We start from the raw sequence: 24,546 nt of genomic DNA, 5'->3' as shown, positions 1-24,546 counted from the left end.
TGGAATTGAGTTCGCCACAAATTAACCAGTTGATCCTTTTTTATTTGCTTTTTACCCAAGGCCATCAAAATATGGCCATTGAGTATTGCGAAGGCTTGCGCCCATCTGTCCGTGGTCAGCATGTCTTTTACTGCCAGGGTCTTCAAATTCACATGGAACATTCTTGGGACACAGACCTTGGACAGCTTCAACAATGGCTAATCTTGACTTATTTTAAGATGTCAAAAGGTCTCATTCTGTTTCCTATTTGTACACTATGACTCATACAAATCTGTATTTTTTGGGGGGGGGGGGGTGGGGTGACAGCCAATCAGAGTGGAGAGACACCATGACGTCACTGGCTGGTCAGGCTCTGGCTGCTAATTCAACATTGCGGAATTTGCTCCGAACTGTTGCATTTCTGTGTAAATATAACATGTTTCTCATATATTATGTAAAAGCTAGCGAGAAATAAACACTTCTAAAACTGTAAATGCCATTTTTGTAACCTGATAAGACCTCTGGAGTGATTTATAAGCATTAATGTCGGGGGGCTGTCTACCTTCTAATTTCTCCTGACAACCCCCCCCCCCCCCCCCCCCCCCAAGAGTGAACGGCACTTTTATTTCCTCGTCTGTCCATGTTTTATTATTCCTCTATGCTCTGTTTTTGACTGTTTTCTTCGAAAATTCTGTCGCTCAAATCCTATTTGAGCAGCCAAGACATTCCGATTGAAACACTCTCCTGTTTTTTTTTTTTTTTTTGCTGTTTAGACTCCCATAAAAGTCAGGCTAGATACAATCTGGGTATGCTAAAAATCCATTTTGAACTGGCAAAAAAGCATAAAAGGAGGTATTATGTTTGCCATTTGAGTCTTAAATTCCAGTCCCATAGAACCATGCTTTGTGTATGTGTAAAAGTCATCTTCCAAAAAAATCCCCAATGGCTGACTTGAATTAAGTTGGGGTCGGGGTGGTGGTGAGTAGTATGTATCAGTGCTGTGAGGGACTGGTGAGTTGTTTCATTTTGGTTTTTGGCAATTACTTTTTTTATTTATTTATTTACACAGCATTTTATGCCATTTTAATTTGGTGGGGGTGTTTTTCTGTGCAACCTTGCTGGATTTGTTTTTTTGTTTTTTTTTTAAACCAGTAGCCACTTTACACAGGATTAGAATGTTGTAAACTTAAATTTATTTTTATTTTTTTTCTTTCTTTCTTTTGGTCCATATTGCAGATTTAGGTCAAGTATGAGATGTTGGTGAAATTTTGGGTTTCACCTTTACAGGGAATGCTTCTGTATATTTTTATTCATGCATGCAAATCACTCGGTTTCTATGCTGTCTGCTTTTTTCATTGAAGTGTGTGTGTGTGTGTGTGTGTGTGTGTGTGTGTGTGTCAGGTGTTTTTCTACCAGGAGGAGCCGTTTCTTCCACTGTCTGGGCTTTTTAAAGGGCATGCAATGTGGTCAGGTGATATTATGAAAGGAGATGCATCCATCACCCTGTGTGAGGTGCTCCCAACCTTTAATGGCACCTACATCTGCCAGGTTCGCAACAGGCCTGATGTACATGGAATAAATGGAGAGACCACCCTGACAGTTGTCAACAAAGGTTAGACTGCCTTAGTATTGTATTTTAAAGCATACTTACTACAAGGTTGTGGAAAAATAAAATGTCTACTTCATGCATTGTTTTTAATAATGAAAATCTTTTAAATATCAAAATCAATATGTACCTTTACTACAAAAAACCCATCCTGAAATAATTTGGGTTAAATATCCCCTGTTTTGTACAAGAACATCTTGGTGATCAGTTCCTTATTGATTGATTATCAGTTATCACCCATTTGTTGTCTTTGTGGAATCATGTACTGAGGCGTAACCCTACAAGATATTCTGCTTATCATTTATCTGAAAAGTTCTGTATTTATATAAAAAATAATTTGTAAGAGCCTCTCTAATATTTTATTTTTGAGAATCATCTGATGAAAGTTTCAAATTTTGTCTTTCACCGATTGTAGAAAAAAAAAAAAAAACACACACACACGGTTATGGTTTTCACTGACGTGATTTTTAATTATTACCAAATATGGCTATCGGGTATTACAAAGGCTTTGTGTCTGTCTGTCCATTCATCTGTCTGTCTGTGCTCAGCATAAACACTGACCTTGACCTATTAAAAAGTCACATTCTGTTTGATATTTGTATGCTATGAATCATGCAATTTTTATTTATTTATTTATTTATTTTGAGGGGTCGGGAAGCAGTGGTGGGCACAGATAACCAAAACGTTAGCTTCGATAACAGATAATCAGCTAACTAACACGTTATCTTTTATAAAGCTAAACCGATAAACTACCCAAAAATTTATTGGAAGCCACAGCTAACTTCTAGTATTGTCTCCGGTACACTTGCAACTAATAAGCTGGTTTTGAGTTTTAACACCAAGATCGCTTCTGACAGCATCAAAGGCGACCACAGACCCAAACGCTGAGTCAGCACTTCTGTCTTTGTGTGTCCTGCCCACTGCTGGAAGCTCCTGTTTACTACATAGCTTGCAGTAGTGAAGCAGTTGAGAGGAGTAGCGAAGCTCAACTCTTTACTCAATAGCAGCGTCGCCATGAGGCAGAGGTCTTGGAAAATAAAGCAGTGCTGACTTATGGTTTTGATTCATAAATAAAATTAATACAGATAAAATAATCCCATTAATGTCAATTCTGTCATTTGTACAAAGTTAAAATATAACATATCTTTTAATTTTAAATAATGCACTAAGTTTTGTAACAAACGCAGACAGATGCCAAAGGGATTATGGGTAAAATGTGCCTCCGCTAACACTGATTGGTTGACTCATTCATTCTATGTAAAAATCAACACATTAATGTGAGGTGTGTGTTGGTGTTTACATATGTGCTTTTGTAAAATATGCCATTTTTTTTATTTGTAAAAAAAAAAACAAAAAAATAAGGCATTTGCAAAACATTGCCAAGTTGTAATTAGACAACCGTCTGATCTAACTGGTGTCAAAATAAATAGAACACTGCCATCTACTGGTGCCCACCCAGACACTCGTACTTAGGGCAAATACTGCCATGAACATTACTGAACATTAGATGGCACTAGAGACCGTGAAAACTTGCTAAAACAAAATTCCGAATAATCTGTGTCTGCTATGTTTAAGATGTGTGGAATTTAATAAACATAAACTGAATTTCAGACATCTTATATATTACTCAGGAACAAAGACGACAGACAGTGTTTGACATAAGCAGGATTCTAAAGCACAAACAGGAATCGGTTACAATGATTCCAAATGAAAATAATGGAGAAGCAACCTGGGCTTCTTCTGGCATTTTTACATAAAACAAACAATAACATCTATAAACCCAGAGAATATATTCATGAGAGTTTTAGGCACAATATACAAAGAGTTTAATGCTATTGTCCGTGTGGGGCCTGATCAGAGCGTCTCAAATGCATTTCTTCTGTCGTGAATGTACTGAGATTACCCATAATGCGCTTCGTGGAGACAGCATGTCCACACTAAAACCTTCAAAATTAGTGCATTACTTTAAAACATATATATCGGATATTTTCACTTTATAAAACTGCAGACGTGACATTAATTTTAATAACTTGTCCAAAATTAGTTTGGTTAAAATTTTAACCCCAAGTTAAAACTGTATGCCTCTGGATGACTTGGGTGATATTGCCAGCGTATCAGTATGGGGTCAAAAGAAATAGTTTTTTTTATTTTTTGTGACTAGTTCTCTGTTGCCTGCAGAGGATAGAGCGATTCCCCCCCCCCCCCCCCCGGAACCAGCTCTCCTCTGGTTGCAGAGGTTAGAACTCCACATCTAGTACAAAACATTTAACAGATTTAAAACATTCAACTGATTTTAGAGTTAATAAATATTTTTAACTGTTAAGCTTTGTTCACCACGACTGCAAAAGTATGTTAGTTGTCTAAAAATTATCGGCCCAAAACATATTGGAAGATATTGGTCCGATGATGTATTATTAGTTATCTGAAAAGCTAATCCGATAATGAAAACATTAACTTTGATGGTTAACAGAATAGCGGAACTGTGACCACCACTGTCAGGATAACAGCCAGAGTAGAGCGGCATCGTGACGTCACTTCCTGGTCTCTTTCTGGCGCTCTGAAACTGCTTTATGTGCAAGTATAACATGTTTCTCATATATTATGTAAAAGCTAGCGAGAAATAAACACTTCTAAAATTGAAAACGCTGTTTTTGGAGCCTGATAACACCGCTGGAGTGATTTACAAGACATCTTGAAGACCTCAGTGTGCATGCTAACTTCTGCTAACTCAAAACTAACTTCCATTCTTGTCAAGAGCTCTTGTATGTGCACATGCATGCCCTCCTGCAGACGCCATTAAAACGTAAATAAAATATTGTTTGTGAATGAGTGAGTTTATTCTGCAACATCAATATAAACATACAGCAGTGAATACATCAATGATTACACGGATAACACAAAGCATAAACGCTTATTTCCATTGTGATCCTGAAATTATCACATGAAAAAATAGAGGGGCTTGATTAAACATGCACAAATTATATATAAGACAATAGGTTCTTAAAATAACTGTGTGTGTGTGTGTATATATATATATATATATATATATATATATATATATATAATATTGCAGTGGGATGCCTATTAACAGCTGCAAATTATAAAGAAGACAATGCTCATATGGCTGAGGGTATTTTAGCATTGCGTAATTTTATTTATTTTATTGATTTGTTAGCAGGTTTACTCAGAAAGTGAAACTCTAGTTTTGCTTGGATTAGAAGCCATTTTGTGGTGAGTAAATATGCGTGTGTACAGTTTTATATTTTTTAAAATCACATTACTATATTTCCATACTTTGGGAAAGGTTTGTGTTTTGGGAGACACTCATTGTCCACAATACATTTTCTTACATGCGTCAGTGCGTGATAAAGGAGATCAGCACAGGAAATGGTTATTGCATATTTATCACCTGGCGCTATAGGGAGTTTGGTGTCTGGCAGAGGTCTGCACTCTGAAGACCCTTTCACACCGGGCCTGCTTCGAGTTGCTTCATGTAGTGTCATGACAACACAGGAATGTCTGCGTCAGGTGCGCGCAGCAGGAGGGTAGAGAGGAGGTGAGGACGCAGAGTAGGATCTGCAGGCAGTCAGGCTGCAGTCAGATTGTGCACTCTGGTTTCTCTTCTAGTTTATTTGTTCTTGTGCAGGACTGCGCTTTGATTTCTGTTGTAGTTTATCTTTCTTCCTTTGACCGCGTGCATGCAAACGAACCGTCCGTGAGTAAATGTGGAGATGTCTGGAGTTCACTTCATGTGGACATGTCCTGTCTTTGAGCAGGACTTGTCCTTTATTAACACAATTGTGAGAGAGTTTGAGGGAGAGCGAGGAACTGCCTGCAGCCAGGCTGAGCTTTTTTTTTTTTTCTGTGCTCTTTGTGTAGTTTTACTGCATTGTGTAGACTGTCTAAAAACAATCCTGCGTGAGTTATACTTCGGGAACAATGGAACACAGCTAGAATCATAAATTGGCGTTGGGTAACATCGTATTGTGAGGGTGTGGCTTCCAGTCATATTGAGTACCGTTGCTTTGTCCTGATTTGCATTGAAACCACTTCCTTTCTGCGTCCTGTGCTTGACGGAGAAAAAAATTAAACATATTTAATTTTTGGCGTCCGATTCGCTTCGTCTTTTGCATCTGTCACGGTGTTCTGGCGTTGAGCTACATCTTCTTGGTACTAGGTTGCATCCACGTGGCATCGTCATGATGCTGCACGATGCAACTCGAAGTGGGCCCTGTGTGAAAGAGGCTTGAATGTTGATAAATTATTCCATGTGTTAATTCTGTTCTTTGCTGCAACACTAACCTGGTATTCCAACAGGCGTCATTCATTTCAAACACTCTTGATCACTCTGTTTGAATGTCACTTTGCTTGCAGTTTCTCTGTCTGAGATCAGCATTCTGGCAATAGCAGTGGGAAGTGCCTGTGTTGCCATTTTGATCATTCTGGCAGTCATTGTCGTGGTGCGGCGTATGAGGAAAAGGTGTGTGCCTGCTGAGTTTGACATGCACCCGCAGGAGTGGGAATGGAAAGACCCAACTGTGTGGTGAGGTCCAAAAGGCCAGAGGGCCTCTCCTCCTCTTCTTCTTCTGTGGACTCATGGGGAAGTTTGTTTGGCTATTTGGCTCCTCTCTGTTGGAAAACACAAATAACAAAGGGGACTTTCTACCATGATATCTCATTCAGTCAGCTGTATTGTCTTTGAAATGTACCACAATTTCATTTATTGTAATAACTTTTTTTTTTAAAACCACAAGTGCCCAGTGATTTCAACTTGCTCACCTTTTTAGGACTTTAATAGGGTATATAAATGAGGGAATTAAAAAAAAAAACACATACTGTGTTCTTGTAAATGCTTGTTCATTAACCTCAATTCACAACCGTGAGTCTTTAGTTTTATTTTGAAAAAAAAATATTTTATCTGCTTCAGTCATGAAATTCTCAAGTGAGCATACTTATTTAAAAAAATTACAATTATTTGGTCATATATTTGACAAGATTTTGTTTTGATCATTAAAACAGCTTCAACAAATAGAATAAGAGCTTTTAAAACAGAAATTTGCTGCGGTGAATTGAGGTTTTTTTTTGTTTTTTTGTTTGTTTGTTTGTTTTTTTCCTTTCCCTGCCCTCCCTCTCTGCTGTTGTGCATTTATGTTTTGAGTTTTTGGTGGTAACAAGTGGTGTAAGGTTGTTGTGCTTTTTTTTTTTTTTTTTTTTTTTTTTTTTTTTTTTTTTTTTTTGATGAGGCAGTTCTTACACTTTCGTGTGAAAATCATGTGCAATAACAATCCAGTGCTGTTTTCCTGTATATCAATGGAAAATATTCTGCTTTATCCAGGTGAAAAAGTTAAATCCAGAGAACTATGAACTGGTTTTGGTGGAGAACTATTTACACTGAACAAAAATATTAACGCAACACTTTTGCTTTTTGCTCATGTTTTTATGAGCTGAACTCAAAGATCTATTTTCTATATAAACAAAAAGACCTATTTCTCTCAAATATTGTTCACAAATCTGTCTAAGTCTGTGTTAGTGAGCACTTCTCCTTTGCCAAGATAATTGATCCCACCTCACAGCTGTGGCATATCAGGATGCTGATTAGACTTTGTGTATAGAAAATGTTTTAGATCTTTGAGTTCAGCTTATGAAAAATGTGAACAAAAACCAAAAGTATTGCATTTATATTTTTGTTTAGTGTATGAACCATGTCATCATTTCTCCACAAAGGGAAGCAGTACATCAGTTCTCTGTCATACTCTGGAAGGGGGAAAACATCTGCTTCTGGTTCAAACTGAGGATTGTGGGTATTGTGTTCTTCAAAGTTTCTTTCTCTGTTTTGCCAGTGACAGACCTGCCAACTACTGCACATGTTGCATATGAGGTATGTGTTGAAACGCTGATGATGCAGCTGCTATGTAAAGTCCTCCAATGAGAACTAGAAGGGCTATTCAATACATTTCTGTCGAGAATTAAAGCACTGTATCCTTGACTAAAGCACAACCCTTCCACTATATTTAATCCAGTTTGGCACCCAACTAGCACATGTATTTGACCTTGACTTTTCCTCATCAAAGGTAATAGAGAAGCTTGAATCTTCGACTGCACTGAGTTGCTTGACGCGAGGACGTTTAGCTTCAAATCGCAGAAGCTTCCTCAGCTAAAATTCTTGCTCTGGTAGTCTGACTTCTGTCTTGACTCTAGTAGAGAAGAATAAACAGAAGCCACAAAAGCTGGAGTTTTAAACCTAACCAGACCCCTCCTACCGAGAGGCAGACTGCTATAGGCTAGTGACTAAACAATAGCTCTAATTAGCACCTATTGTGCTCTAGTTAGCATCCTCCTAATGACAGGGCAGCTGTCCCTCCTAATGATGGGATGGACGCCTCTCCTGCCGGCTCCCTTGACGACTTTCCTGATGACGTGAATGACTCATTACCATGAACAAAAGACTGAAACTGCTTTGACCTGAGTACCCCATTGTAAACAGGTGACAAAGCGCGTCTCAGACCCCCTGCCCGGTTAAGACTGGGTTTCAACTGTTTCACATGGAACGCCTCCTTGACCCCTCTCTCAAACCATTTCTTCTCTCTGGCTAATATTTTAACTTCCTTGTCCTCAAACGTATGGTTAGTGTCTTTAAGGTGGAGATGAACTGCAGCCTGAGCTCCACTGGCGCCCTCTCTGCGGTGCTGGTATAGCCTTTTGTGTAAAGGTTGCTTAGTCTCATCTATGTAGTGTTCGTTACAGTTTTCCTGATATCTCATAGAATACACTACATTGCTCTGTTTGTAACTAGGGATCCTGTCCTTAGGGTGAACTAATTTCTGTCTCAAGGTGTTAACCGGTTTAAAGTAAACTGGGAAATCACAAAAGATAACTTGACCAATAGAAAGGTGTTGTATTAAAGGATTATAAATCGAGTGTGATGTCTGTATGGGAAAATATCAGACTGAGGTGTTGACAGTACACACCCAGCATAAAACACAGAGGTCTGCTATTCCTGTACAGACCAAGCAAGCGAGGTTTATAATTTATTATACAGCTGTTTTTGTTGCTGCATTGACATTTTGCACGTCCACTTCGAGTTCATTTGCTGTTAATTCCTCCAGTTCAAACTCAATGATGTAATAAAATTCGCTCTTAATTTCTTTGTTCGCTTTTTTTATTTTGCTTAGATATTTCTTGTATAACGAGGGAAATGTTGTGTGGCCTTGGTTCCTGCCTCTTTTTCTATCAGTTTTCCAGGTGGCATGCTGCAGAGCTGATCATCACAGCTGTCACTCTGTGACATCATCACCTGCAGTATATCAACCCCGGTTCTACACTTCTGCCTTTGCCAGAAACTCAGTCCTCACCTCCACAGATCTCGTACCTCATCAGCTCCGTGTGCTGCCACCTGGTTTCGGACTTCATCCTCACCATCTCCATTCCACCCAGATCATCTTAAACAAAGCCACAAATGTGATACATGTTTCGGACCAGTTGTCATGGTCACCAGTCTGATATGCGAAAATGAGTGGTAATCAGCCAGTCAGAGCGAGCATAGTGTCACAGCCATATAATAAGACTTCCTATTTGTGTTTAATAGTCAAGTCTGTGAACATGTACTGGTGGTGCACCCAGCCACATCCACAACACCACAGAACAGTCCCAGGTTCCGAATGGCAACCACCCAGACAGACCACCAGTTCATTCCCATATCTCTCAAATAACCATCTATCTGCACCAGCCAGGTGAAACATGGGCATCCTCTTGGCCTTTTCCAGCTAGTGGGGTCCTCAACACTCAGGCGTGCTGTGTGCGGGATCATGCACAGACAAACGGGCCATGTGCCCAGAATGTTGATGCTGACTGCTTCACAATGCAAGTGATACTCCTCACCTTAGTCTATCTCGTTTGATACAAAGTCATTCCAGCGGTACCCAAGGATCCGCCAAAAAGACCTAGTACCAAAGACATCCAGTCGTCTCGTGCATGTCTTAATACTGAGCACGCATCTTTACACAATTGTTTGAAATAGCTTTTCAAGATATCCCCTGTACTAAACACTGGGCCCAAAATTTGACTTGGGCCTGTGATACTAACTTTTACCTGATTTGCCGGTTGGCTGACCCTCAGTTATTGCACCAAGTTTGCTCCAAATTGGATTAGAACTCTTGGAGTTATGTTTACACACAGAGGACTAAAAACAATATCCTCACATGTGCTGCTGCTGTGCACAGGTGTAAAATTAGCAAGAACAAGCACAGCTGCTGCTAATTTGTTCTGCTGCAAGCAGCAGGAAGGAAAGTGTGCAAAACTACTTAACTACTCACAGGACATTTCCAGAGCAAGTTTGAAAACAGGTGCACTGCCCAACCTCAGCAGACTAATAGGGCTAAGGTGTTTCTTTAAAACGGTCCTGAATTGTATTGACGTGGTTTGTTGGGAAGGCATTTGTAATCACTGCACATCCAAATTACAGTCAACAAAAATGGAAATGCATCACTTGTTTTTTGCTCTCATATTTCTTGAGTGTTTAATGAATCTTGTTTGATGTTTAATCAAGATTCTGGTTAAACAGCATGATTATTGTACAACTGTGTCTGGTACTGGTCCCAATAAAATGTCACTGAAATGTGCAGTTGATCTTGGAAAGGATCTTCATTTGGTGAGGAAGCCAGATGTAGAGGTCCTGGGCTGGCATGGTAACATGTGGTCTGCAGTTGTGAGGCTGGTTGGATGTACTGCTAAATTTTCTGAAATGTTTGAGGCATCTTATGGTTCTGAACTGAACATTCAGTTCAGGGGCAACAGCTCTGGTGGACATTCCTGCAGTCAGCATGCCATTTAAACGCTCCATCAAAACGTGGCTGTGGCATTGCGTTATGTGATAAACCTGCACATTTTAGAGTGGGTTTTCATTGTGACCAGTACAAGGCACATGTGCAATCATCTTATTTATCATCTTATTGCTATGCAACACAATCTCATGCTGTTTTGTGATAGCATCACGAAAAGTAAATTAATCTTGTGATCCCATTATGAAATGTTTGCAAATTCATTTTGTGACGATACCACGAAATGTGGGGTGAAGCGGGGGTGGGTCTGTGGGGGTTAGGATTAGGTGAAGGACTAGGGTTAGAAATGGTTAAAAAAAAAAAAAATCAGTTGTGAAAATGTGAATAATTTCGTGACAGGAGACCGAAATAAAAGTGCAAGACTGTGTTATGATACCTTAAAGGTAGAGCAGGTAGCTGAGTGGATAAGGAGTTGTTCTGCCGATATGTAGACCTAGGTTCTAATCCTGCTCATGCAACCTGTCTGTGTCCTTAGACAAGACATGTAGGCCCAGTCCTAATAGTCTCCCTTCATTGAAGTAGTAGCACAAAGTGGAGTATTGGGACCGAGCCTTAATTTCCATGGTCTCGGGTCACTCAGCTATAAATTGGTACCAGCCTTGCCTGGGAAGTAACCTGCTTAAGATTGGCATCCCATCCATGAAGAGTCATAGACTCTCATCCGTTTGATGCTGTGAAATCCAGAGATGAGCACTGGCACCAATAGGCTATATAGGATTTACTTCCTGGTAGATGGATTGTCTTTGTAAAGCTGAAATGCTCACTAATTTTAATAAATTTGTGAACAAATGTTGCAATATTAGTCCATTATACTCAATGAATAAATCTTGCATCTTTAACTTAAATGCATGTACAATGGGAACAAAATAAAAGTATTTTATATTTTTATTAAGTATAGACTCTTCAAAGCATGTGGAAAATGCATCATGAAGGAGAGCAGTTTAGAATGACAATGACTGAGCCTGGAGTAGGCTCACACAGTTTTTCCAAACTATACCTTTTTGGAGTCTGTGATCAGACAAATAATGTATAATTTTCAATGTGGAGTTTTTTTTTTTATTATTTTGACCCTTGTGTAATTCTTCAATTGACCCCTACCTCGCTGCCTATTGAAAATTCAAGTGGCCAATCATTTTTTTCAAAAGAGTAAGCAGTATGTGCGCCAATTTTGTTGCTTGTTTCCAGAAATGAACACTTGCTACAGTTATCTGCTCCACTATAAGTAATGAAGATGAATAACATCCATCCATCCATCTTCTACCGCTTAGTCTAGTTAAGGGTCGCGGGGGGCTGGAGTCTATCCCAGCAGTCAGAGCTCAAGGCGGGGTACACCCAGGACAGGATATTTATTTATTTATTTATTATATAATCTGTGTACCAGAGGAGCTGTAGCATGTAAACACAGACATGATAAAAGCAATAATTTTACATTGACTAGTCAGTTGGTGACCTATATGTTGCTTTCAACCTTGCCAAAAAGTGGAAAAACCCAAAAATTGGGTTTTGACGACTCGTACAAGTTATGAGTCGACTGGTCGGGTACCATTACCACTAGTAGATTAGTGAACAACTAATCTTGACAATAATTTAACAAGGTGAAATCTAAGTTGTGAAATGGCATATTCACTTAAAAAAAAAAAACTAGACCTACTGTTAAAAAAAAAAGCTAAACAGTGAACATGTCATGGAAATGGTGTTTATTGTTCTACATGATACTTATTCAAAAGCCCATGACTAAAAATGATGTCTGCTGGTGGATGTTGGCCTGAGTTGGTCATTATTCACCAGGAGTCGCTGTAAATCAACCAGAGTGGAAATGTATACATTGTCTTGAACATCTGCACTGTAATAATACACTACTGAATCATTTATTTGAAACAGGTTATTTTTGTTAATGATTTACGCTTACATTTTTGAAAAATTATGTTACGTGAATTACCAAACTTGTCGACTAGGACAAGATTAGTACAACCCCTGGCAAAAATTATGGAATCACCGGCCTCGGAGGATGTTCATTCAGTTGTTTAATTTTGTAGAAAAAAAGCAGATCACAGACATGACACAAAACTAAAGTCATTTCAAATGGCAACTTTCTGGCTTTAAGAAACACTATAAGAAATCAAGAAAAAAAAATTGTGGCAGTCAGTAACGGTTACTTTTTTAGACCAAGCAGAGGGAGAAAAATATGGAATCAATTCTGAGGAAAAAATTATGGAATCATGAAAACAAAAGAATGCTCCAACACATCACTAGTATTTTGTTGCACCACCTCTGGCTTTTATAAGAGCTTGCAGTCTCTGAGGCATGGACTTAATGAGTGACAAACAGTACTCTTCATCAATCTGGCTCCAACTTTCTCTGATTGCTGTTGCCAGATCAGCTTTGCAGGTTGGAGCCTTGTCATGGACCATTTACTTTAACTTCCACCAAAGATTTTCAATTGGATTAAGATCCGGACTATTTGCAGGCCATGGCATTGACCCTATGTGTCTTTTTGCAAGGAATGTTTTCACAGTTTTTGCTCTATGGCAAGATGCATTATCATCTTGAAAAATGATTTCATCATCCCCAAACATCCTTTCAATTGATGGAATAAGAAAAGTGTCCAAAATATCAACATAAACTTGTGCATTTATTGATGATGTAATGACAGCCATCTCCCCAGTGCCTTTACCTGACATGCAGCCCCATATCATCAATGACTGTGGAAATTTACATGTTCTCTTCAGGCAGTCATCTTTATAAATCTCATTGAAACGGCACCAAACAAAAGTTCCAGCATCATCACCTTGCCCAATGCAGATTCGAGATTCATCACTGAATATGACTTTCATCCAGTCATCCACAGTCCACGATTGCTTTTCCTTAGCCCATTGTAACCTTGTTTTTTTTTCTGTTTAGGTGTTAATGATGGCTTTCGTTTAGCTTTTCTGTATGTAAATCCCATTTCCTTTAGGCGGTTTCTTACAGTTCGGTCACAGACGTTGACTCCAGTTTCCTCCCATTCGTTCCTCATTTGTTGTGCATTTTCGATTTTTGAGACATATTGCTTTAAGTTTTCTGTCTTGACACTTTGATGTCTTCCTTGGTCTACCAGTATGTTTGCCTTTTAACAACCTTCCCATGTTGTTTGCATTTGGTCCAGAGTTTAGACACAGCTGACTGTGAACAACCAACATCTTTTGCAACATTGCGTGATGATTTACCCTCTTTTAAGAGTTTGATAATCCTCTCCTTTGTTTCAGTTGACATCTCTCGTGTTGGAGCCATGATTCATGTCAGTCCACTTGGTGCAACAGCTCTCCAAGGTGTGATCACTCCTTTTTAGATGCAGACTAACGAGCATATCTGATTTGATGCAGGTGTTACTTTTGGGGATGAAAATTTACAGGGTGATTCCATAATTTTTTCCTCAGAATTGAGTGAGTCCATATTTTTTTTCCCTCTGCTTGGTCTAAAAAAGTAACCATTACTGACTGCCACAATTTTTTTTCTTGATTTCTTATAGTGTTTCTTAAAGCCAGAAAGTTGCCATTTGAAATGACTTTAGTTTTATGTCATGTCTGTGATCTGCTTTTTTTCTACAAAATTAAACAACTGAATGAACATCCTCTGAGGCCAGTGATGCCATAATTTTTGCCAGGGGTTGTATATTGGTTTGGTTCTACCTACTTGCAGTCATACGTATATTGCAACTACTTATCCCTACTGTAGGCTAAAGTAACAGCCATGTCTGTCTGTATGTTTGCACCAGTATCTTTAAAGTCAAGTCTGGGGGCCATGCACTAGTATTACATTCACTGTGTCTCACCTAAAGTCAGGTGAGATGTGGGTGTCTCTTTGGCCTTCTCTGGCTACTGGGGCCCTCTCTCAAAACACAGGCATGTGCTGGATTATGTGCAGAGAAATGCGCCACATGAAAAATAATTTAGAAGCTGACATTCTCTCACAATGCAAGTGGTACTCCTCATCTGAGTCTCTTTACATAACCACTTGTTTGACACAGTTATTCCAGTGGTACCCAAGGATCCTTTGAAGAGACCTAGCAACAGAGGCATCCATCCCTGCCTTAGCTCACTGGTTTACATCCAAGATTCACAATCAACAACATTATCTTTAAAACATAACCAGTAATTTCAGTCAAACTTGGTGAATAAATTCATTTTAATTCAATCTCTATTTTGTTTATATAGTGCCAAATCACAACAAAGCTGCCTCAAGGCGCTTCACACAAATAAGGTCTAACCAACCCCTAGGGCAAGCACACAGGCGACAGTGGTAAGGAAAAACTCCCTCTGATGATATTGAGGAAGAAACCTTAAGCAGACCAGACTCAAAGGGGTGACTCACTGCTTAGGCCATTCTAACAGTTGCAGTGGTTTTGCAAAGTTGAAGAAACAGAAAATCAAAACAACACAATTTTTCAGAAGAAAAAAAAATCCATTTGATGAGACGTCCACACAGGTGTTGCACCACAGGCAGGGGTCATCCAGGCTTCCTCATGCCGTCAGTAGGCCTGTTCCTGTGACAACATCCATTCCAAATGCAGACTGCACAGCTACAGGTCTGGCATCTCACAGGCAATCTGGCACCCTGCGGTTTGTAGCGGTCAGTCCTGCAACCCTAAGCGATGTTATATGTACAGTGAGGAAAATAAGTATTTGAACACCCTGCAAGTTCTCCCACTTAGAAATCATGGAGGGGTCTGGAATTTTCATCTTAGGTGCATGTCCACTGTGAGAGACATAATCTAAAAAAAAAAAATCCACAAATCACAATGTATGATATTTTTTTAAATAATTTATTTGTATGTTACTGCTGCAAATAAGTATTTGAACACCGGTGAAAATCAATGTTAATATTTGGTACAGTAGTCTTTGTTTGCAATTACAGAGGTCAAATGTTTCCTGTAGATTTCACCAGGTTTACACACACTGCAGCAGGGATTTTGGTCCACTCCTCCATACAGATCTTCTCTAGATCTTTCAGGTTTGGAGTTTCAGCTCCCTCCAAAGATTTTCTATTGAGTTCAGGTCTGGAGACTGGCCAGGCCACTCGAGGACCTTGAAATGCTTCTTACGGAGCCCCTCCTTAGTTGTCCTGGCTGTGTGTTTGAGGTCATTGTCATGCTGGAAGACCCAGCCATGACCCATCTTCAGTGCTCTTACTGAGGGAAGGAGGTTGTTTGCCAAAATCTCACAATACATGATGAATTCATGATGATTTTTTTTTTAGATTATGTCTCTCACAGTGGACATGCACCTAAGATGAAAATGTCAGACCCCTCCATGATTTCTAAGTGGAGAATTTGCAAAATCGCAGGGTGTTCAAATACTTATTTTCCTCACGGTACCTCAGACAGTGAAAAAAAGAGCAGAATCAGTTGGCTGGAAGAACTACACCCAAGGTACAAATTATCAGCAGTAAATCAACAGGAAAGCAGAGAAATGACTAAAGTGATCGCTGGCTGCCCGCCCTAAGCTTCACTAACAGACCCCAAATTTAGATGAAGTCGAGGCCTGTTAGTGCAGCAGATAAGTGAAACAATCATGCAAATGGTGATAAAAGGATCAAATTCGACAGAAATACTCCTTAGACACTCCTCTTTTGAAAAAAACATTTGGCCACTTGACTTTTCAATCGGTGGTCAGGTAGGGGTCAATTGAAGTATTTCACAGAGGTCAAAATTAAAAGATGCTCCAATCATATTTAAAAATACTCCACATTATTTGCCTGATCATAAAGATTCCAAAAAGGTATAGTTTGGACTATCTGTAACTGAATTCTATGGAGTTACGGGATAAAAACAGCAAGAATGGTGACAAAGCTCAGTGTCATTTTGTATAGGGGTCAAAAGTTAGTTACTCCAATTTTGGTAAAAATTGATGCAACTTATTGGTTGAGCTAATAGGACTAAAAATGGAATAGTGTTGACAGCGTTGAATGCTTGGTCTCCAAAGTAAAGGTCAAACAAGGTCTACGTCTATTGGATTCTATGACATGTGACATGTTACCCCGTAACATAAGTAAGGATGATACATGCTCCAAACTATTCCTTTTTAAAACTGTGTTAACTCAACTAGTAATTTCCATCACTTTTTACCAAAATTGTAGCAACTTTAACTTTTGACCCCTATACAAAATGAAACTGACCTTTGTCACCATTCTTGCTGTTTTTATCCCGTAACTCCATAGAATTCAGTGACAGATAGTCCAAACTATACCCTTTTAGAATCTTTATGATCAGGTAAATAATGTGGATTATTTTTTAAATATGATTGGAGCATCTTTTAATTTTGACCTCTGTGTAATTATTCAATTGACCCCTACCTGACCACCAATTGAAAATTCAAGTGACCAATCAGTTTTTTCAAAAGAGGAGTGTCTAAGGAGTATTTCTGCTGAATTTGATGCTTTTATCACCATTTGCTGGATTCCCCTCTAAATATTCTCGTATCCGCTGCACTATGTTCCATTGCAAATAAAATGACTTTAAAGGATAGGAAGCATAGTAGCATACTATGCCAGTATGGTAGCCATATGAGAGAGAGAATAGATGCGTTTTAAGTCTGGACTTGAAAGTCTACAGAATCTGACTGTTTTATTGACGTAGGGAGATAATTCCACAAAATGGGGGCACGATAAGAGAAAGCTCTGTGACCCGCAGACTTCTTATTCACCCGAGGGACACAAAGTAGTCCTGTGCCCTGAGATTGCAGAGCCTGGGCCGGTACGTAGGGTTTAATTAGGTCAGCTAAGTAGGGAGGTGCTAGTCCATGAAGAATTGTATATAAACTCAGTGGATCGTCCTTTTGCAACACCTTATAATCAAAGTCAAATCAAGTCATTATTTAAAATATGTGACATAGCTTCAAAACACAAGGAGCAATTACAGTCCAAGTTGGTAGATAAAGGTGTTGGACTGTTCTTTTGTTAAACCGGTCACATCAAGCCCAAAGCAGAGGTCATCATTTCAAATACGATAATGACCATATCTCAGACGTTAGATGAGGTAATGTAATATGACTTTTTTTCCATGGTGGGGGCTGACAAATGTATCTGATCTCTAACATCGATATCAGGTGAGACGTCAAGCAAAACTGAAAATTTTGACTTTCATGAAAGGTATCATTAAGTATGCATGCGTTCCCATTGCAACTGCTTGGGCTTCTCACATGTTCTATGCACATGTGAGCTTAAATGTCCCGCAATATTAAACAGATACCATCCTATCAGCATTGTATTTGATGTCACATTAAGTTCATACCACTGGTGCATCTCTGCAGTTGTGTGGATGCCTTATTATTAAGACTTTTGCAGCAGAACAGTTATGCTAAAATGACATGGGATGTGTTGTCACAGTGTAATCCTGTCAGCTTTTTCTCCACGAGTGTGAGCTTTACTCTCACAGTGCTGCATGAATGGATAAAGTTGCAACACGAGAACGTTGTGTTGTGTTGTGTTGGCAGGTCTGCAGTGGGCATTTGCTGAGGTATCCGAGTGTGGGCTTTAATGGGTATTTATTTGATGCTACTTCAATACGGTCAGATATCATTGAGCAGCCTGTCTCCCTGTTTACCTGTTTGTGTGGTGGATTCGTAATTATTTTTTGTGTGTGGCATTGCCTCAGTAAACCTGAAGAGGCAGTTCATCTAAAAGGTGTGACCTTGGAGAAAGAAGCTGACAGTTCAGATGATGAAGAGTCTGAGCCCAGCAGTGGAGACGATGATGAGGAGGAGGAAGGCGGAGGAGGATGATGATGATGACGATGATTGAATCAGGGCCACTTAATCAATGTCATGTCTTTCCTGTTGCAGCATCGGCCATTTTGACATCTGTTAAAATGGTGTAAATGTTCACAAATTTTAAGTCCAGTCAGGTAATGTAATTATTGTACACAAGTATTTGTCAGAGTGCAATGCATTGTGGGCACTGATTGACGAGATACATTACAGCAAATGTTCTTCTTTGATCATTTTATGGCTGCAGATGCATACAGTGGGGAAAATAAGTATTTAATCCACTGGCGATTTTGTAAGTTTTCCCAACTACAAAGAATGGAGAGCTCTGTAATTCTTATCATGGGAACACTTCAACAGAATAAAAAAATTTCCAAAAATCACATTGTATGATTTTTAAATAATTAATTTGCATTTTATTGCATGAAATAAGTCTTTGATCACCTACCAACCAGCAAGAATTCTGGCTCTCAAAGGCCTTTTAGTTTTTTCTGTAAGAAGCCCTCTTATTCTGCACCCTTTATCTGTATTAATTGCACCTGTTTGAACTTGTTACCTGTATAAAAGACACCTGTTCACACAATCAATCACACTCCAACCTGTCCACCATAGCCAAGACCAAAGAGCTGTCTAAGGACACCAGGGACAAAACTGTAGACCTGCACAAGGCTGGGATGGACTACAGGACAACAGACAAGCAGCTTGGTAGAAGACAACAACTGTGAGTCTTTGGCTCATTACTGTCACCAGTCCACAGCAGTTTGTTGCGCTTCTGTGCCACTGCACCCACGCCAGCCATTTCTCTCCTTTACATTCCGAAACAGAAAACAAATCAACACTTTCAGGAACAAAATCACTTTTTACTAACATACAAATCCATCTTCAGAGGTTTGTGGGAATGAAATGTGAGAATGCCTGTTGTCAATTTACACACATTTTTCTCTTTTCATTTTGCCTTAACAGTACTGAGTGATCAACAAAATAGTTATTACATTGGCAACATTGCACAAGTGATTTTTAGACTTGGATTTATTTATTTATTTTTTTATTTTTTATTTTTTTATTTAGATCACAACAAACAGTTGCCCCAATGCGCTTTATATTGTAAGGCAAGGCCATACAATAATTACGTAAAAGCCCCAACAGTCAAAACGACCCCCTGTGAGCAAGCACTTGGCGACAGTGGGAAGGAAAAACTCCCTTTTAACAGGAAGAAACCTCCAGCAGAACCAGGCTCAGGGAGGGGCAGTCTTCTGCTGGGACTGGTTGGGGCTGAGGGAGAGAACCAGGAAAAAGACATGCTGTGGAGGGGAGCAGAGATCAATCACTAATGATTAAATGCAGAGTGGTGCATACAGAGCAAAAAGAGAAAGAAACACTCGGTGCATCATGGGAAACCCCCAGCAGTCTAAGTCTATAGCAGCATAACTAAGGGATGGTTCAGGGTCACCTGATCCAGCCCTAACTATAAGCTTTAGCAAAAAGGAAAGTTTTAAGCCTAATCTTAAAAGTAGAGAGGGTATCTGTCTCCCTGATCTGAATTGGGAGCTGGTTCCACAGGAGAGGAGCCTGAAAGCTGAAGGCTCTGCCTCCCATTCTACTCTTACAAACCCTAGGAACTACAAGTAAGCCTGCAGTCTGAGAGCGAAGCGCTCTATTGGGGTGATATGGTACTATGAGGTCCCTAAGATAAGATGGGACCTGATTATTCAAAACCTTATAAGAAGAATAATTTTAAATTCTATTCTAGAATTAACAGGAAGCCAATGAAGAGAGGCCAATATGAGTGAAATATGCTCTCTCCTTCTAGTCCCTGTCAGTACTCTAGCTGCAGCATTTTGAATTAACTGAAGGCTTTTCAAGGAACTTTTAGGACAACCTGATAATAATGAATTACAATAGTCCAGCCTAGAGGAAATAAATGCATGAATTAGTTTTTCAGCATCACTCTGAGACAAGACCTTTCTAATTTTAGAGATATTGCACAAATGCAAAAAAGCAGTCCTACATTTGTTTAATATGCGCATTGAATGACATATCCTGATCAAAAGTGACTCCAAGATTTCTCACAGTATTACTAGAGGTCAGGGTAATGCCATCCAGAGTAAGGATCTGGTTAGACACCATGTTTCTAAGATTTGTGGGGCCAAGTACAATAACTTCAGTTTTATCTGAGTTTAAAAGCAGGAAATTAGAGGTCATCCATGTCTTTATGTCTGTAAGACAATCCTGCAGTTTAGCTAATTGGTGTGTCAAGCGCTAAGGATACATGTTATCCAGTCACAGGAGATGAAACTTTTTTTTACTACTGAGCAAACATCGTTAGACTTTTTTAGGTTAAATGATTCCATGGCGTGTAGATGTTATGGCGTCAGTGACCCCATGGCCTTGGCAGAGGTTTGCACTCTGAGTGCTTCTAGTTTTACTTATGCTTTCTGAGGAGAAATTAGGTGAATGAAACATGAAAAAGTTCAATTGAAGTGTGAAATAGTTTAATGTAATGAGATATATATATCTGCAACAGTGCTTCACTTTTTCTACATTTTGTTGTATTACAACTTCATTCAAAAATGGCGTAAATTCATTTTTTCCCCCTTCAAAATTCTACTCACAACACCCCATAATGATAACATGAAGTTTTTTTTTGGTTTTTTTTTTGCAAAAACCATGAAATCACATGTACCTAAGTATTCACACCCTTTGCTCAATATTTTGTTCATGCATGTTTGGCAGCAATTACAGCCTCAAGTCTTCTTGAATATAATGCCACAAGCTTGGTGCATCTATCTTTGGGCAGTTTTGCCCATTCCTCTTTGCAGCACCTCTCAAGCTTCATCAGTAGTAGTTTGTTCTATCTGGACTCCATATAAGCCATGCTGCTTTCCTTTTCTTAGAAATGACCAAACATGAGTGTAAAACGGTTACTGAAGCAGAATGGGAGTGTCAAACCCAGGACATGTAAAAACTTGTTTTGGATTGCATAAAGGCGACATGAAACACTTTGTATTTTAATCCGTGCTCAGTGTTCATTGAATATTTCACCTTGGAAAAAATGTTTATGTGCTGAAGCGCAGGTTTTTGTTTGGAGAGGGTAAATGCCGTTATATGTCTGTTTCTTATCTCAAAAAACAGCTGATACAAACATTTATACAGAGTATATAACCAAACCTGATTTATAGTTTTTGTCTCTTGTCAGATTTTTGGAATTCAAATTTAAAACACAAAAATTTGTAAAAACAGACTAAAACTAGAGCGCTGCACTCATAGAGCGCACACCTCCACCAACACTAGTTTCCATTTCCACAAAATTTTAGTTTGGAAAAAAATTTCAAGGTCACTTTTGATTGAGATATAATGCAAAATGTACACCAAATGGGCTTTTCAATATTAAATTCAGATGTCCACAATCTGGATCAGATCCACATCAAACTTTGTCAGGCAATAGTGAGGGCCAGTTTGCACCTCACTTTCAAATATGAGAGTGATTGGGGCATGTTTGATTAAGATATAATGTAAAATATACATTAAATGAGGTTTTCAATATTAAATTTAAGTGGCCACAAAATCTGTAATCCGGATCTGATCCAGATCAAATTTTTTCAGTTAATAAAGCATTGATTGGCAGAGTAAAATACATGGAATAAATATAAATTCTTACCTGTTAGTGGGATTCATCTGAATAAATAATCCACATACAGCAACCTTTTTTAAAATCCAAAACAGTGTCTAAACGTGAAGAAAAGTCCCTCTGTACACACAGCTGCACCGTAAGAGCTCCTCTCCCCCACAGAGTCTTGGCGATTAAATTACAGCCACAAAGAAATAAAATAATGTTAATTAGTCTGTTTTGTTTTTTATGTCAAGCAGAGTCACTCAATGTAATGTCCAAAGTGAACCTGAACTACACTACCCACAACACTCCCTGCGTGTTTGAGAACCTGTTGCTTATCTTGGTCTGCCTGTGTACCAAACCCTGCCTGAACTTGTATTAAATCCTGTTTTACTGACATCTGCATCCAGCATTTGTGCCCAGCCATGCCGTTCCAGTAAGCCTGACATGTAAACATGTCATGATACATGGTCACATGGCACAGAACGTGGGTGGACACAAATGCAAACTCTCAGACAATACGTAAGATGTAATAAGCTTAAACAGTCCAGGGTTCGGTACACAGAAAGGCAGGCAGCGTAACAAAGGTACAGATGAGGACAAGGCAAAAATATGTGGTTAGGAACAGGCTGAGATCAAAATGCACGGAGAGACACAATATCAGAGGCTGAGGCAGAAGGCAAAATCCAGGTAAACAGAACAAGGTCAAAAACACTATGAGGCAAACGAGATGACATCAAGGCTGGAATGAAGATACAAAAGATCAACGAGCTGGCACCGCAGTGAGGAAAGTGAAGGGCTTAAATAACAGGTGATGCAATTAGGGTAACAAGATGCAAGTATGAAAGAATGTTCCAGAAGGGAGGTGTGGTCGGGTGAAGCAAAGAAACAGGAAGAGAGGCAAGAGAGTGAGTAAGTGAAAAAACAAAGCAGATCAACAGCAAGAGGAACCAGTGACTGGAAAAAAAAAAAAACAATGGTGAAAGCATCACGTGCCCAAAGACCAACAAAAGGAAACATGAACAAAATAAAGGGGCCAACTAGAAACTAGAGAGACCAACAAAAGGAAACATGAACAAAATAAAGGGGCCAACTAGGAACTAGAGAGACAGACCTAAAAAGAGAACAAGAACAGTAAAAGACAATAATCAAAACTAGAATTGAACCGAACATGGCAGATTTATAAACGTTATATAAACGTTATTATAAACGTCAGCCAGGTCTGCTGCAGTGGTAGAGGCTGCCATTTACATCGGCAATTGTCGTCTCTACAGGAAAGTTGGGACGCTTCAGGACAAGCTAAGCTAAATCATGCTAAGCTAACTGAGCTAGCTGTGCTCAGCTTGTCTGATTATTTGTTGTGAATTTCATTTTATTGTTTTATTTTATTTTATTGTTTTATTAGTATTTTATTATTTTTTAGGAGTGGGTTAAATTCTGTGTTTTTGGTGTTTTAAAAATTTTTATATGATGCTGGCGGAGAGGGTGGCTCTTTTGGAGAGCCATGTTCGTAAGTTGGAACAGCTTATTAGCCTTGTGGACATTGATGTTACGGGCATGGTTGATGTTGATCCAGCTGCTATGCCTACTGGCATTAGTAAAGAGGGGCCGGCTGGGGAGGATGGTTTTCGGACTGTCATCAGGTAGAGGAAGTCACGTGGGGCTCAGCGGAAGTCACATTGGGTGCGGTGCCCAGTTGTGGCACCCAAATTATATTCGCCTGTGCGAACTATGAACCGATTTTCTCCTCTGGATATACCTGATGTCAGTCTTATGAGCCCACGGACTTCCACTCCTGTCCCCAGGCCGAAACATTGGGTGTTAGTGATGGGGGATTCCATCACCTGTAAGGTTTAATTGCAGACGCCAGCTGATGTTCAGTGTTTTCCTGGGGCGAGAGCTCCTGACATTGCCTCTTATCTCAGGGTACTAACGCTGCAAAATGGTAAACAGACCAAGAAACATGACTTGAAATACAGTCATATAGTTATTCATGTTGGCGCAAATGATGTTAAGATGAAGCAGTCAGAAATTACAAAAATGAATATATATATATATATATATATATATATATATATATATATATATATATATATATATAGAGGACTTGTGACCTTGCTAGAAGGTCATGTCGGCATCGATTAATAGTTTCTGGTCCCCTCCCCTCCCGGGGTGGTGATGGGGTTTTTAGCAGGTTGTTATCATTAAATAAGTGGCTGACACAGTTTTGTACACAACACGGTTTTGGTTTTGTTGATAACTGGCCTTCATTCTGGGGCCAGCGTGATCTGTTGATGCCAGATGGCTTTCACCCTACTAGAGAGGGAGCTGCCATCTTGTCCGCGAATATAGATGGGGCTCTGCAGGGAGGGTAACACTTGGAGTATACAGCAGGTCGCAGAATATGGGATGAGTGTGGGTGTGGGATCCACTAGTTTAGCAGGGAATTTAGTACAGACAATCCAAGGTGATGAAAGTGTTTTTTTTGGGAGGAAGATTTATCAGATTGAGACTGTGGCCTGCTCCTGTAGACTTGTTCATAGAATTTACAGGGAGATATGTTTTTCAAATTTAGTACCTATTACTACATTGAAAGACACTGGAGTCGAGGATGGCCTGCTGGTTGTTCCTGCTGTATTAAATATTTCATGTCTGATGCCTGTGATCCGTGTGGACTGTGTCAGGCCTAAACCTATTTTTTAGGTATCTTAGAAATGTAATTTTGGAACCACCCATAAACCCAAATAGTCCAATTGTCAACTCTGCCGAGGTCCT

General features: G+C 39.3%; 1 protein-coding gene across 1 annotated transcript in view; it reads left to right on the top strand.

The window, feature by feature from the left end:
• mpzl2b (myelin protein zero-like 2b) overlaps positions 1-18,390 on the top strand; it is a 37,402-nt gene extending 19,012 nt beyond the window's left edge. The window contains exons 3-5 of the mRNA XM_034178697.1: positions 1,381-1,591; positions 5,960-6,128; positions 18,053-18,390. Of these exons, the coding sequence (XP_034034588.1) occupies positions 1,381-1,591; positions 5,960-6,128; positions 18,053-18,179 (507 nt within the window). The 3' untranslated portion in view covers positions 18,180-18,390. The remainder of the gene's footprint in view (positions 1-1,380; positions 1,592-5,959; positions 6,129-18,052) is intronic.
• The last annotated feature ends 6,156 nt before the right edge of the window (positions 18,391-24,546 follow it).

This window comes from Thalassophryne amazonica, chromosome 9 (genome assembly GCF_902500255.1).
Source record: "Thalassophryne amazonica chromosome 9, fThaAma1.1, whole genome shotgun sequence".
Taxonomy (NCBI): Eukaryota; Metazoa; Chordata; class Actinopteri; order Batrachoidiformes; family Batrachoididae; genus Thalassophryne; species Thalassophryne amazonica.
The sequence above is the reverse complement of the archived record's forward strand: the minus strand, read 5'-3'. Positions and strand labels throughout refer to the sequence as shown.